Genomic DNA, 15777 nt, shown 5'->3' on the forward strand with positions numbered 1-15777 from the left:
TGTAGGATTTATTCATTTGCTTTTGATTTTTTTTGGGTTAAAAATATATATAAATATTAATCTCAAATTGAAGCTTCATTATAGTTCATGGACAAAGTGAAATAATCAGGTGTGATCAAATCAAAATCTCAGCCTTGGTCAAAATGTAACTTCTTTTGTGTTTGTTTAGGATGTTATGTCAGATAGAAGGAGTCCAGCCAGGCACAATACACTACCGCCACCTAGTGGTCCACATATAAACACACCACAGTGTTACTGTTTCTTCCCGTGCTAGTTTCCCTCTTGTGTGCTGCTCAAACTTTATAGATAAACATTGATTTACCGATATGAAATTGTAAATGAAGTATCTGTTCGATTGCTTTCAACATCCCGAAGAATTTATGTCAAAGGAAATACAATTAAGAGGAAAAACAACTGATATTTAATGCCAAAATAAAACCACCTGAGTTATAACGTAACACACAACAGAAATGCTATGACAGCCTTGCCTCATGTCCATCTCATCTTAACTGGAACCCTTTAAAATCCCCCCACAAAATATTTACATGTAAATGGATTAATTATTAAACGAGAACAATCAATGGCAAGACGGTTCTAACCATGTAAAAACAATAAATACAACACATTCATTCATTACAGGAAGTGGCTAAACTTAAAAAAAAGTACAAATAAAACTTTGTGTAATGCTTTTAATCCCTCACGACATCCAATCATGTACTTTTTGCTCTTTTTTCAGCAAGGTAGCAGAAAAAGTACACCGCTAACCACAAGTGATTGGAAATGTGTTCCTTATTGTTCAATCCCAGATGAACAAAAACCAGAGTGCTGTCTTTCTATGTATTTTGTGATCAACTAGCTCCCTCTAGTGGATATATAAAGATACAGCAGCATAGATAAACCCTGAAAATGAAAAAAAAACAACAAAACCTTAAGCATGAACTCTATATACAAATATAAAGGATGTAGTAGTATGACTAAGTATCTTAAACAACTTCAAAGCATAAATGTGAACTTCCATAGAAATATTTACAGCTGATTGATCCTCCCATGTATGTCATCAAATCTGAATTTCTGGTATTTCAGCTCAAACAAACTACCTTCGTGGATTATATTTTGAACACATAACATATTTGCCAGGCTGCAGCGAATGTTAACCTCCAAATAATTAATTTGATGATTTTATTTCTGTTGAAAGTCTTTCCATAGTCAGGATGCGTTGTACATAGATGTGTAGGAGGAGGGGCTAGGATGGATATTTAGCTGCGGGGAAAATTAGAATAGAGGTTACCAGGAGTGACTTTATTGCCAAATTTTTCTGCGGACTCAGCGAGCGGCAAGTAGGAATGGTTTAGAAAGTCAGCGCCAAAGCAAGTTGGGACACAATCGGACCCCTCGGTGCAGGAGCACTGACGCTCACCCCCAACCTCCACCCTTCTTTTCTCGCCAACATACTTGTTACCTTTTGGACAAATAATGATGCTGTCTCTGTTCAGAGTCACATAATCTGGAAAGATTTTGAGTTCTGTCCCAGGGGTTCCCTCCAAACGTTCTCCACTGTGGTAGCCTTCCTCCAGGAGCTGGGTGGATTCCTCTGGTGGCCCAATCCCCAGTCCTGATACCCCATCTTTAGACATCACCTCCACCACAGATGATGTGGTTTCCTCACACCATTGCTTTGCAGTGTCTGGAGGATCCTGGAGTGTGAGCACAAAGAAGACATTTTTTATTTTGAAGATGCAGACTGACAAGCTTGAAGCGATGAGTGGCTTGTGCTCAGTGACTTATCATTGTTCAGAGGAACAAGCCAGTTTGCTCTAAACTCCTGTTTGCCTCCTCCTACTCCTCCCTGGAGACAGACAAGACAATAATAGATGCCCTTCTCTCCTCTGTGTGTGTATTAGGGAGCTGAGACCCACAGACACTGGCGGACTGCTAGTTAGCTTAGCACAATGAATAGCAGTGGATGGGCCAGTTAGCATACCTCCATCAAAAATTTCAGAATACAATTCACAATACTCTCTAACTGACAGATAATCAGAACTACTTTCATCAGGGGCTGGAGTGATTTTACGGGGGTTTGTGCCAAAAAAAACAGTGACTACTCTTACGAACCATGGCCGGCTTCGTAAGAGAGGATGAGGCCGGTTAATTCTGAACAAGCTGAGAATACGCAGAGGAGGAGCTTCAGGGTTAGAAGCTGTGCAGGCAAGAAGGGGGCATGCTAACCTGCCCTGCCTATTACCATTCATTGTGCTAAGCTAATTAGCATTCAGTGGGGGTCTCTGTTGGTCACAGCTCTGCACACACAAGGGAGAGACGTACATCTGTCTACTTGTCTGCTCTAGCGATAATGGCAAATAAGCATATTTCCCAAAAAGATGGCCTGTTCCTTTAAACGTCTGCGCAGGCTTTCATTTGTTTGATAATCACCCATGCCTGCCCGTTGATCTCTGTCAGGAAGCCTTGGAGGACTTTGTCAAGGTTCGGTACTGGTGGCCAAAAATGTTTCTTCAGCTTTCTATTAAAATATGTAAGAGAATAGGTTATAATAAACAATACATAGCAATATGAGTAAAAAATAATTGGTATTTGATAATGAGAAAGTCACAAAAATGGAACTGTATGTTGCACATTGATAGCTGTATCTTGACTACCATGGGTTTGTTATTACAGTTTGGAATGTCTGGGACATTTCAGATCTTAATCACCTCTAAATGTGGTGGCAAAAAAAAAAAAAAAAGAGAGAAAGTAACCTGAAGTATGTGGAGAACAAGAAGATGAGGATGATGGCCGTTATCAGGATGGTGGCAGGAATACTCATGATCAGCAAAGGATCTGTGAGGGGATTTACGTTGGTGTTGATTAGGACAGGGTCCAATCATAGCAGATAATCAGGAAATGTAATTGTGTTACAGGTTTATATTTTTTGTCCATCAAGACAAAGCAGTGAATTTTCAATGCTATTTCAGGTGTTTCATTAAAATAAACTACTTGTTAAACTTGTACCAAGAATTTATTGTATGTCATGATTTTATATAAACCCTACAGAACTATTAAATAAGTAAATGCGTTTCTACACAGATTTAATCTCAGAGGGAGTTTACCTAATCCCATGGGGATGTATCCAGTTATTGCATCTGACCAGTCACTCCAGTGACCTGAATAAATGGATCCATCAGGTTTAGTTCTGACCTTGACACTGTACTGCCCCCCTGTTGGAACCTCAAGACATGTGCTGGTCACGGGACCCTTTAGAGGCAACATCTTGGGACAGTAAAGAGTAGATGATCAGTTTTTAGCATGTTCAGTGTCAAAAACCAGTCAGTCTTACTGGTGAATCACAACAGCACTTATGTGTCCGCTTTCTCTCCGACTGCCTTCATTCTCAGGGTGAGAAGCTCAGATACTGAGAGGGAGTTCATGGATAGAGCCCATATACGGTAATCACTCACTCTCTCCTCTTGGGGAACAAAGAGGGATTACAGGAGAGATGGTGGATCGTTTTCACAACAAAGAGTTCCTTTAAATGAGTGACAGCATATAAAAATGCACGTTGTATTTCCAGGGATGGACTCTATGTAGCAGCTGATGTAATTCTCATTTCTGAGTGCTAGTCAGAGCTTCTGTTTTGATGAACGTAGCAGTGGAAGACCGCTGTTCATTTCCTGTATCCTGCTGTGAGTCAAGACAGTGTTCATGCTTTAGGGTTCTGATAAATTAGGATTATGTAACATGGTGTCTGCCACACTGCCAGTAACATCTTACCAGCCATGCATTGTGCTGTCTGATCTGGTAGCCCACTTCGTATTGCAGGTGAGCAGACAGAGATAGAAGAGGAGCTTCCCACTTTAAGCACAACTTATCTTTCTCCACTGCTACGATCAGATGACCTGGTGGCGAGGTTTTTACTAAAAACAAAAAGCACAGAGAAGGCCATCAGTCCACTGACAGAACTGTAGCTTATGACTAGATATATTGTCTGACTTCAAAATTCTCCAGCTAGTCTAGGAACGGCGCAGACCAAACCAGCTCCTGAATTGGTTCAAGTCCTACAATGAAGGTCCCTCCCACATTTGTGGGACTCCCCTATTTTGTATCGCTTGGTAACCGTACATCACAACCTCTTGGGAGTCCCACAAAGATCCATTCTTGGACCCCTTTTATTTAAACATTTTATGCTCTTATCATCCACGAATATAGTAAATAATCCATCCATCCATTTTCTTCCGCTTGTTCCTGTGAAGGGTCGCTGGGGGGGCTGGAGCCTATCCCAGCGGCTACGGGCGAGAGGCGGGGTTCACCCTGGACAGGTCGCCAGTCCATCGCAGTGCCAACATCCATAGACAGACAACCATTCACACTCACAGTCACACCTACGATCAGTTTAGAGTATCAATCAGCCTCGTCCCCAATTGCATGTCTTTGGACGGAGTGAGGAAGCCGGAGTACCAGAGAGAACCCACGCAGGCACGGGGAGAACATGCAGATTCCACACAGTAAATCAATTTACATAGTAAATCAACAGATGCAAAATCCAAAGGGAACAATCAAAAAAGGAGGACCATTCACTCACTGTTCTTGATGAGCATGAACTCGTGAGTATAAAAAGTTCTGCTTAGTGGAGCTGGGGTGCTGATGAGCTTGACCTGAACTTTTCTTGCATGGTCCGCATGGAAACTGCACAGGTCAGTCAACCGCCTGTCAGTTAGACACGGCGTCCATCCTGTCCAACCCAAAGGGTCACTGCAGTGGTAAAACAACCTCATATCAAACGGCAGCACAGTTATGGATTTTAACTAAAAGATCCAGAGGATCTTTTGTCTGTTGTTTCTGTCTTTGTGATGAAAAGAATAATGGGAGGCAACACAAAATATGACATGGGTCAACGTAAAACTGCGCGCCGTCTCCTTGCGGATGAAACTGGTGATTGATGGAAGGAAGTACACATGTTGTGCTACCTGAGATGCATCTTGTAGAAAAGTGTGTACTCATTTTGTAAATTGTATCTGCTCCCATTCCAATGACAAGTGATGGTTTGGAGGTCAGACGTGCAGCATGTCAGTGAAATGTCCTCTGGAAAGAGATCAATAAATGATATTCAGTATATGTATTATATGTTTAATCACTCATTCATTGCTTCTCTGTTCACACACCTGCACTTTGTGGAGTGACAGCTCGTACTGGGTTGGACCAGTGACTCCAGTGTCCCGCATTTACACTATTGGCACACTTGACAGTGACCTGGACCTTGACCTCTTCCCCAGGAACCAGAGTTAGCACTGCATTATCCCACTTCTCATATACCTGCGGAAACCACAAACTTTTTAGACAATATCTTAAAGCTGTCAGTGTTAATGAATAGTTAAACTAATTCCAGATTTGCATATTCGTTGTTAGTAAGTGCCAGGTTGTTTTCAGATTCATTTACATGAGAGATCTCACGGTGTGTGTACCTCTTTTGTCTTCTCTCCCAGCTCGTTGGAGGAGTATCGGATCTTGTAATGAACCTTGTCCTCCCAGTATTTTGACACCTTTGTGTGCCATGAAACCTGCAACTGTCCCACTTGGCCATTTTGGTGTAAAGACACATTGAAGGGGGGATCCAGGACAACTAGAAACACCAGGGGTTTGGGGGGTTAGCACACGATTCAACGGTGTGTTCATCCAGTGAAACTCTTGTCAGCTGGTACTGTTTGATGAATTTTGTCTGACACATAAATGCATGTAATACACTGATGTACTAATTTGTTTTCTACAAAGGTAACAAGCATTTTCTTTTCTTTTAGGCAGAAAGAAATCGTACATTGGTCTTCCACAGAGACGATGCGACTGTAGAGGCTGTTGTTGGTGCTGCGTTCCACCACTCTAATGTGTGTTTCCACGTACGACACAACATCCAAGTAAGGAAACGAGCAGATGTGGAGAAAAGTTCCCTCTTCTGTTCTCTGGGCAGACATATCACATCCTTTCTCTCTGGCCAGTCTTGATCATGACATACACAAAAGACATTGCGGTATAATAATAATAATAATGATAATATAGTTAAGTTAATATAGTTCAAGTAAATACTCAAATGCATATAGAATCAAAAACATGAGCAAAATAATAAAATGAGGAAATAAATCATTTTTCATGAGACCTACTCTTCATAGTTTGTTCTACCTGTCAACGTTGTAGAGGAAGTCATAAGTCCCGTTGTCCCTGGTCTCAAAGAAGCAGGTGAAATCCTCTTCAGTCCGGGTGAAACATTTAGGATCCTCTTCATCCTTCAGGAGTCTAATATCTAACCCAGAAATGAAAAACATTGGCGCACAGGTGGAATATAGGATGTCAGTTCCTCAAATTCTGTTGTATAGATAAAAAAAAAAAAAAACATTTTGCAGATATTTTGCATATAAAAGTTACACGAAAGAAAAATACTTGTGGAAAATGTAGCTGTGAAAACAGGGCTGAAACATTCTTCACAGTTTGACCTGTGACAGACGCAAACTGTCCCGGAGCCCTACCTACGTACCTCCTGGTGACAGAGTGACAGTTCCCTCCTTGCAATAAACCCAGACCACTTGTATCCACAAGTTTAGCAGTATCTCCCACCTGTAGGGAAACTTCATGGTAGTTTTGGAGTACTAACCCACCATGGCAGCTTCACTAGCCTGTACTGCATGTGCGGTGTACTGGCTACTTGTGAATGTTTTTGAGTAGACGTATGTGGGTGTGTGCGGAGCAGAGGTGAAGGCTGGTCCAATGTGACTTCAGCAGGAAGCACGATTTGAATACGCAGGAGCGAGCAACAAAAAAGAAAGTTCAGGAGGCAAGATTGAGAATAAACACAATGACTGAGACGATGTTCAACAAAAGTGGAAAAAAAGATTTTCCAGATATTTACAGGCTTTGGGTGACTCTGAATTGATGTCTCAGTCTACTGTTTAAGAGCATGAAGGCTTCATCATAGACTTCACGAGCGATTAACACACAAGCTGAACGGTAGATGAAATGATTCTCCAGCTTCAAGTTCCTCGCTGTAAATCTGATTCTCCAATATCTGCTACTGATTTTAAGCCCCTGGGTCACATGACAGGCGATTGAAAAAAAAAATGAAACTGCAAATTCACAGAGATTGGAAATAAAGAATTATTTTAACTTTTTTTTATGTAAATAAAGCATAGAAGGCAGTGAAATGCAGTACAGAGGGGTGTGTCCTATAGTTCAAGATTGTACTGATTTGGAGACCCTATGTCACATGACATGGAAGCTACCAAAAAAAAAGTTGAATTTTGTAGTAAAATATAAGACTACTTTCTTCAAGGATCCACTTCTCTTTATTCTTCTGTTGTTGCGTGTGTGTGTGTGTGTGTGTGTGTGTGTGTGTGTTTTCAAGGAACAAACCTTCAAAGTCCATGTTTGACAGCTATTTCCGAGACTGCAGTTAGTTTGTGGAGAGAGGAAACCCAGTGACAGATCAGCTCAAGCCAGCAGGGGAGATAAGAGTTACTACCACCACATCTGGCCCCCAGCCCAGCCTGCGGCTCACTTATTACCACCATACTCACCATTAGCAGGTCAAAAAAACAAACAAACAAAACCCAAAACCCAAATTTAAGTAGGTAAACATGAGAATTGAAGGGGAATTGATTTACTTGAATTAGTTCAATAATTAAAAGCTTTATTCCATTGGACCACAACTCAGAACATACTGTGCACTGTCGTAGAAGGATATTCTACCATACATGGTGATGGATTGCATAGGACTACAGGTTCAAATGGTGAGAGCCGGTAGACTGGATGAGCACCAGTCAGAAACACTTAAACACAGCTACTCTTGGGGAGGAGCTCTGCGGCGCCATAAGCTTCTAATATTTGGAAGCAAAGAGCAGCCATGAGGATTCAGACAAAAGCAATTCAATACTTGATTGGGAAACTAAATCACTGCTGAATTCCTGATGTTGATATTAAAGTACAGATGAAGTTATCATCGCGTACTTTGATAACCAAGCACCTGAAGTGAGATGGACAAGTGACGTCAGTGTCACTGCCAGCCTACCGATCACCTTCTGTCCACAATCTGAGTTGAACGGCTGATTTTTTAGATCAGAATGACCCGTACAGAGTTGGACCGGCTGTAACAGAATGTAGTTCTTAACTTTGCAATCCTACATTGCTGTTTTTGTGATAATTGTGACAATAACATAAAAGACCCAGATGAGCATGGGGCTTGCATTCTTTGTCTTGTTTTCCACAGTATTTAATGAGCTTGATGCTGTGACGTGTGGTGTTGAGTTGGTGGACATTTGACTGACCACATTTCCCATGATCCCACTTTGTGTTTGGATGAGCAGAGAGATTGCTAACAGACACTTGTTGGTTATGAAATAGGAGTTATTTTACACACATCATTCTGGTTTAGTGGATCAGTGGGGATTTTGTCCCATCGGAGAACCATTTTTATTCACTGCATAAATCCAAGGATCACCATTCGATGTCATGAAGACTCCCGTGACTCGTGAGTAACTTTACTTCAAGCTAATTTCCCTCACCACTCTAGTGGTGTCATTGCACATGACAAGGCTCAGAATACTGAAAGACTTCACAAATATTGTGGAGTTTGGTTTAATATGCATTAATTTGGATATTTAATGCTGCTAAATAACATAAAATAAAAAAGAGCCTTTGATATGTCTATGTGCTATTAAAAAAGAAGAATATATACAGTAGTAGATACATTCACATGGCAGTGATAGGCAACAGCAGCACAGAGGGAATATATGAAGTTGGTATTAAGTGCTACATTGTATGTTTTCCAATAGTCTGAACACATCTGGGATCCACAATGTGTTGTTATATTTTATGAAAAATAGTAATCACTTCTCTATTTGGAGCAACAAATAAAAAAAAACCCATATAGAGTCCAGCATCGGCACCCCACAGACCCTGTGGTGTTTCAGAAAGCCACGTCACTCCGTATTAGCCACGTCTCCTCGACACTCAGAGACATAGTGTAACCTCCGTAACAGGAAGAGCTTGTGTGTCTTGTTTTTTTGGGAATGTTTTTAGCGACTGGGGTCATATTTCTCAAAAAGATTGGTAGCAATCACATCTCTCCATCCACCCACAGTACAACCGTACTCCCCTCCTCCACACAGTGTCCTTTCACAGTCCTACACTTATAGCTGGGTGGTTTTGAAAGAGCGCCTGGTCCTCCTGTCTCGACGGCGACCTGCGGGGAGGTGACAGTAACGTGGCGAAAACCTTCTGGGCTTCCTCTTGAGATTACGTGGCGTGCTCGGGTCTGGGGGGGCTGGTAGTCAGGCCTCCTCGGCTGTGGCGTCTATTCCGGCGTAGGTGAAGTTCTCGAAGAGCGCCATGTTCACATAAGCCTAGAGGATAAAGTAAATGCTGCTGCTATAAAGAACTCTCAATAAGTGCACGCTCCCGTACTGCACTGGAAACTCTTAAGTCAGTTTCCTTTTGGGCGCTTTCTTACAGGAACTCCAAAAGACTCAATCAATGTAACTACTTGACTATGTATGCATGTATATCACCATATGTTTACAGGTATTTTTATTCCTCCATAGTACATGAACCCTGATCAAAGTAGCTGTTTTAGGCTACATTTTCATGTATCCAGTGTGACTCTAATGTGAATAATCATCATGGAGTACATTCTGAACGCTCCCTGAGCCGCCACCACAACAAGATGTTTTTCCATTCTCTCGTTTCTTGCTGACACAGCGTAAATGCAAACGTACCTTCCGGGCTTCTTGCATCCTGTTGAGCTGCACAGAGACTTGGGAGAAGGGGGGTCTCTCGTAGGGTCGATCCCTCCAGCACTGTCTCATCAGCTCATAACTGCGTGTAGCAAATTACACAGATTAGTAGAGTAGGGGCTAAACGAGAGAGAGAGAGAGAGAGAGAGAGAGAGAGAGAGAGAGAGAGAGAGAGAGAGAGAGAGACTGACGGAGTAAAACTAACTACATACACTTCATCATCACAATTTTTGGGTTTTTCCATCCTGTAGCCTTGTGGCAGTTTTTCATAAAGCTCAGCACACGTCATCCCACAGTAAGGTGTACCACCTAGCAGAGAGAAAGGATCACTTTAAACACTCAACCATCACACGAGACAGTTTTCTAGGCTCAGCTCAATAGTATCAAGTTTTACAATGGATTTTTGATCATTGCAGAAAATGAATAAATACAATCTTCACAACTGAACACAAATTTTGTGATTTCTAAACCTGATCGGAATGGTTTCACGTTCAAAGCTAACATGCTTCGCACAAACGACGACTTAGTGGTTTAGTTACTTGTTAGTACCCGCCGTTTTTAAGACAAATAAAAACATCAAAATCTCAATCACAGTATTTATTGACATAATTTTATACATACATATAAGATAGATAAACTAGCATGAACCATTGGACTAATTTCTGGAATTTACTAGGAAACCCATTCAAGAGTCCACTGACTTTGAGACAAGGGAATTCCTGTGGTTTAAGACTCATTCCTGCACCACTTTATTACCAACAGTTCAACAGCGAAAAACAACGAACCGTCCCAATAAATGCAAGAGATCCTTGAATCCACATTGTTTACATGGCTGATATTTGAGGCTCTGAGAGATTTCAGCCATCAAATCTGCTAAGGAGGTCATGTGATCAGCCTTGTTTGTTTGCAGGATTACATAAAAACTATCGGACCAATTTTTGCCAAACATTGCGGATAGGTGTAGCAAGTCTGGAGCATAAAGGTGGGGGTAGTTTTTTAATCATTGGGTCTGATTGGCTTGTTAGACTCGGCGTGCCAGCCTGTCGGGAAGATGACGAACATCACCTTGAATCATCCCATCCGATCATCCTCTGGTTTAATTTAGTGGTGGTTAGTAGCAAAGCTGTGTCCAGATTCATGTCGTGATGCATTAAAAACTCACCTAAGCTTACAATTTCCCAGAGGAGAATTCCAAAAGACCACCTGAGAGAAAAAAAAAAGCACAATTTTGTTATGTGACCAGGAGAGTAACATTTATAGTAAACATCACCACAAGTGTGACCTTGAGTGTTAGAACACGCAGCTGAGATTTCCTTTACCACCACTTATGGTAATAAAAGCCATGAATCACCTTTCTTACTCAAAAGCCTTCAGAAAACCTGCTCAGGTTGTCAGGCTGTTTCAGGTTTTTATGAGGTTGTGCAGCAAAGTAAAAGTGCACGACTCCATTTTGAATAACCACGTTCCAGCAACATGGCGCCATCATGCTGTTTGATTGTCTTCCGAGTCTGTGGGGTCGATCGTGTGAGGAGACAAGCGTTGTTGCTGATGCTGTCAATCTGTCTCCCGTCCGTGTTTATCTCTACTTCATTCACAGTCTCAAATCATCTTCTCTCTCGCCCTCTCTTACTCATGTTCACTGGCTCTAACTGCTCTCAGCCCGCTTCCGTTAGTTTTCCTGCGTTCGTCAAGTGGGTTCGTTGTTGTGTATAAATAGGCTCCAGTTGACGGACCAACGTCTCAGTTTGTCTGCTATGTTGTACCCAAGACTTCCTGGTTGAGCTTATCAGCAACGCAGCACGCCATTATCACTCCGCCACTGGCATACGGATGATTTGTTGTTTTGTGGCAGCCGTTTTGTAATAGAAACATCACTAAAGGCTGAAATAACTCTAATAAGGTTCCTGTTAAAGGGCGAGTTCTCCTAAAAATGAAAGTTCAAGCATTGTCTCACCCTCTTGCTGAGTGGAAGGTCAGGTGAAGTTTTGTTTAGTCCAAAAAAAAAACAAACCACTAACTGGAGTTTTACAGGAAAAGATATTGCAGTACTTTCTCAAACAATGAGTGTGTTGGTTCCCCATGCTTGCATTATACTTAGTTGTGTCTCATTATTTACACCACTAGATGTCACTATAACCTTTGATCATTGCTTTGACGTGAAGTAGGAGGGAAGTGACACACAGGGAAAACAGCATCCGTGCTGCAGATTCATTGAAGTGTCGTCTAAAACGTCATCTGTGTTCACCTGCAAAGTGAATGACCAATTACAGGGTGCCTCATTGCTGCAAGTTTTAAGCCATCCAAGCATCCTGAAGCTGTGACACGCTACGTTGTTGGGGAACATCTTTTCCTTTGAAACTCCAGCAGTAGATTGAAAAAAGCTTTCCTGCACCCCCCTCCCCCCATCAGCACAAGTATGAGTAGATCAGGAATGAAGTTTCATCTTTGAGTGAACCATCCCTTTAAACTCTAGAAGAAATGACCATCATCATTATTATGAGTTGTTGATAACTGACCACTCAGGCCAGTTCTTCATGCCTAGCCGAGGCAGTAACTTTTATATCCCCTGCTACTTCACTCACTGTGTAACAGTTGTTGGAGATCTTTTTGCGCTGCTGTTCCTGCTCTGAAAGTCTCCATAGTTCAATCTTATCCTAATATTGAAAGATGGTGTTTGATGAGTTGAGAAGGTAACTCACACGTCACTCTTGGTGGTATACACGCTGTAGTTCAGGGACTCGATGGCCATCCAGCGTACGGGCAACCTCCCCTGGAAGAAAATCAGACGCACTGTCAAAACTCCTGACTAGCGTGTGTAGAAATGTCAGAAAACTGAAGTTTTGAGTGAAGAACAGCAATCGGGGCCTGTCAGAGCCTGCTAGTTCACGACATCGCATGACTGCCCTCTGCTGGTGAGGTCAACCAGCAAGAGAATCGCAGCAGCTCAGCCGCAGCAGGTAGAAATATCAGTAATTTCAATCTCATCATCATAGTTGGTAAAAAGAAAAAAGTATTAAAATGCTAAATCACATCCAATACAACAGCTGAAACAAAAAATAATTCTGGAAACAGTGAAACTGTGCGTGACCCCACCACTCACCATCGTCTTCTTAACGTAAACCTCCTCCCCGCGAGACAAGCCAAAGTCCGCTATCTTTGCCACAAGGTTGTCGCCTACGAGAACATTCCTGGCAGCCAAATCTCTGTGGATGAACTGATGAGAGGAGAGGAGAGGAGAGGAGAGGAGAGGAGAGGAGAGGAGAGGAGAGGAGAGGAGAGGAGAGGAGAGGAGAGGAGAGGCATGGATTCTTAACCGAATCATTATATTTAGGGCTGCCAGCTTCATACATCAGCTAAATGTTGACTAAGTACATTACTTATAAAGTTTTAACAGCGAGTCTTCTATTGTTTGCACGATACTAACGATGTGAACATTGTAAAAAAACAACAAGAAAATACGTACAGAATCAAAATAATGTTCTGAAAAACTTTTACCAATAAACGTAAAAACTACAAATGGACACTAAGAGACAAAAAAGAATTAAAGCATCCCCCCCACCCCCCCCCCGCATTCCCTCTCTCTGCTACCTGCTTGTCACTGAGGTAGTGCATCCCAGTTGCCACGTCCACAGCGAACTGCAGTAACTGTTGGGAGGTGAGTGTGGAGGCAGTTCCATGCTCCTTGGCAAATGCGGGATCCGTTTCCAATACTCGACTCTTCCTCAGGAAGTCCAGGAGGTTTCCGTAGGGGGCGTACTCTATGGCGATATACAGGTAACCTGGAGAGGACAGAGAGGGACTCACGTCAGGAAGAGGACGGAGGATTCACTTGACCCTGTTAAACAGACAGGTTTTATTGCCTTTTTCATTTGATTTTGCTTCATGTGACTAATTCTCGATCTTTGAGTAGCCCGATCAGAAGATCTCAGTTCTTCTTCTGCGGACTTGTCTGGCCTCGAGCTCGGCCCTCACCAGTTCTGCTCCAACTGAGACCAGGACATCATCAGATGGTGGAGCAGGTTGAGTTCCTGCAGGTTATAATGTGATTGTTGGAAAGGTGATTTCACCAAGGCAGGAGGCGTGCCAACATAATCATGTGCACCATATGTGGAAGGAAAGGGGGGCAATGAAGAACTGGACCCCACACACAATGTAATAACATTCCCTCACAGCTGCAAAGGGGTTGGTCCAGACGCGCTGTGTTTTCTGCGACAACAAATCACTTCTCAGCTGAAAATGAAACAGCAACAGATATTTTCATACTTATTAGCTCATACAAAATAGGGGCTGGATTGGGTTTTCTCCTCTGAACCTCGAGCAGTGGTATCCATCTCTGCATTTTCAGCATCATTTTTTATTTGTTGAAATTGTTTCTCTAATGTTTTAGCAAATTGATTTGATATGGTTTGGTATTTGAAGATGGTCAAGACTCATTTTAGGGACTAATCTTTGTGTTAGCATGGCTCCCAGGACTATGCTACGATGTTGTGGTCAATCAGTTTGTATTATGTTACTTTGCCATTTAAATAATGACAGAAAAAAAGTGCCATCAAATATGGAGATATAGTTTTAAATCAGCATCATCTACCTTGAGGTTCCACTGACATTTTTGTATCTATCAAACAAACAGGGCCATTTCCTTCACATCCTGCTGATTCCGAGGAAAATCCCTCAGTTATTCTACTGTGTTGATATCTGAATTTATTCCAACTCTCCGTAAGATGAGAAGGTGTGAGAGCTGCAAACGTCGCATTTATCTCCCATTTTTGTGAAAGTCGCAGATGCTGAATGGATCAAGTGAATGAAAAGCCAACAATCAAACCCCCAGAAACGCCCAAAAGAGGAATTAATAAGTAGCAGCTTGTTTTATAACAGCAAAGCCCCTTTTACTGTGTCTCCATTACAAATTACACACAAAGCAATCTTAGTTGCCACCTACTTCCCTACCTTCCCCTCCCAGTCTACTTTCCTTCCTCCCCTCTTCTCCACAACACCCGTCGTTCCTTCCTTCCCGCCTTACTCACCACTTATTTTCCTTATCTGTCTGCAGGTTGAACACCAAGATGGTGTTAGAATAGAATATGCATGAGTAGACATTTCAAACTTCTTGTCTTATGCATGAATGTGGGCAAATTACAATCAGCTGCTACTGCAGGGTTAAAACGACGAGAAATCCCAAACAAGGTAAGGAAAATCATACATCTGCCCTCTTATTTATTACACTTTGATGAAAATTGAGGAAAACAAGATCAGAGGTCAGATGGGAGTGTGAAGAGTGTTTTTAAAAATCCCCCATTTTTGGGTTGTATGGTTGTACAGCTCATGGACATATAGTGCATTGAGGGTGGTACATGTATTGTATATGGTACATACTCTATATACAGTTTATATAGATGCATTTCTATGTGTATCTGAATTAAATAAGTTGGCTTGAGTTATCCAACAGATGTAAACGCGGTAGATTGAAGGTTTACAGGGTCAAGTGCTACTTGAAACTGAGACTGGTGGGGAGACATGGTGAATTAGCCTGATGTTTATATTTCAAGGCTGATTTGGTTTTGTAATCTTCTCAATAATCTACTTTCCAAACTAGACTTCCACTCTCATATGTTATCAATCTTTGATCAAACACCAGCAATCAAATTATTCTGTGTAAAAGCCAACAGATGTAGCAGGGAAACTGATACTTAGCGGTAAGAAGCGGAGCCAAGGAAACCTTACACAAATAGATAAATAGTTTTTTTTTCTCGTCAGGCACATGGACAAGTCAAACAAAGGTGATTGTGTAATGCTTCTAGAAAGCAAGGATTGTTTAGGTTGGACACATTCTGGTGGTTTCCAGGTACAGATGATTGAGGATCAAGTGAGAGTAATGAAAGTGTCAGCAGGAAGAGTTGCATAAGTACAGCTGAACAGATTCTGTAGAAAATTGATTTAATCCGGATATTACTTTATAAAATACAGCAGTTAGTCTAGATTGTAAAATCTACATCAATCAAGTGTTGTATATTTT

General features: G+C 41.8%; 2 protein-coding genes and 1 long non-coding RNA gene across 5 annotated transcripts in view; 1 reads left to right on the plus strand and 2 right to left on the minus strand.

The window, feature by feature from the left end:
- Positions 1 to 6653, minus strand: mpl (MPL proto-oncogene, thrombopoietin receptor). Its single transcript, XM_086223944.1, has 12 exons — positions 6515 to 6653; positions 6163 to 6283; positions 5804 to 5982; positions 5454 to 5611; positions 5154 to 5304; positions 4959 to 5073; positions 4574 to 4743; positions 3766 to 3908; positions 3105 to 3264; positions 2754 to 2835; positions 2431 to 2518; positions 1 to 1694 (listed from the first exon to the last, which is right to left on the minus strand). Exons 1-12 carry the CDS (start codon positions 6609 to 6611, stop codon positions 1257 to 1259), a joined length of 1902 nt encoding a protein of 633 aa, XP_086080070.1. The 5' UTR covers positions 6612 to 6653; the 3' UTR covers positions 1 to 1256.
- The window catches only part of LOC147249537 (uncharacterized), a 17924-nt gene continuing 7750 nt past the window's right edge, over positions 5604 to 15777 (plus strand). Inside the window, exons 1-2 of one of the 2 annotated variants that reach the window (XR_015119188.1) lie at positions 5604 to 5686; positions 5791 to 5900. This is a non-coding gene — a long non-coding RNA (uncharacterized LOC147249537). Of the gene's footprint in view, positions 5687 to 5786; positions 5901 to 15777 lie in introns of both variants that reach the window. The other variant, XR_015119187.1, reaches the window with a different exon arrangement.
- Positions 7272 to 15777, minus strand: part of tie1 (tyrosine kinase with immunoglobulin-like and EGF-like domains 1) — a 21011-nt gene continuing 12505 nt past the window's right edge. For both annotated transcript variants that reach the window (XM_086223943.1, XM_086223942.1), the window contains 7 exons: positions 13353 to 13543; positions 12865 to 12978; positions 12464 to 12534; positions 10927 to 10967; positions 9977 to 10073; positions 9747 to 9846; positions 7272 to 9374 (listed from right to left, as the gene is read on the minus strand). In XM_086223943.1, coding sequence (XP_086080069.1) covers positions 9303 to 9374; positions 9747 to 9846; positions 9977 to 10073; positions 10927 to 10967; positions 12464 to 12534; positions 12865 to 12978; positions 13353 to 13543 — 686 coding nt within the window. In that variant the 3' untranslated portion in view covers positions 7272 to 9302. The remainder of the gene's footprint in view (positions 9375 to 9746; positions 9847 to 9976; positions 10074 to 10926; positions 10968 to 12463; positions 12535 to 12864; positions 12979 to 13352; positions 13544 to 15777) is intronic.

Source organism: Aulostomus chinensis, chromosome 14 (assembly GCF_037954235.1).
Source record: "Aulostomus chinensis isolate RoL2024-O1b breed Wild chromosome 14, RoL_Achi_v1.0, whole genome shotgun sequence".
Classification (NCBI taxonomy): domain Eukaryota; kingdom Metazoa; phylum Chordata; class Actinopteri; order Syngnathiformes; family Aulostomidae; genus Aulostomus; species Aulostomus chinensis.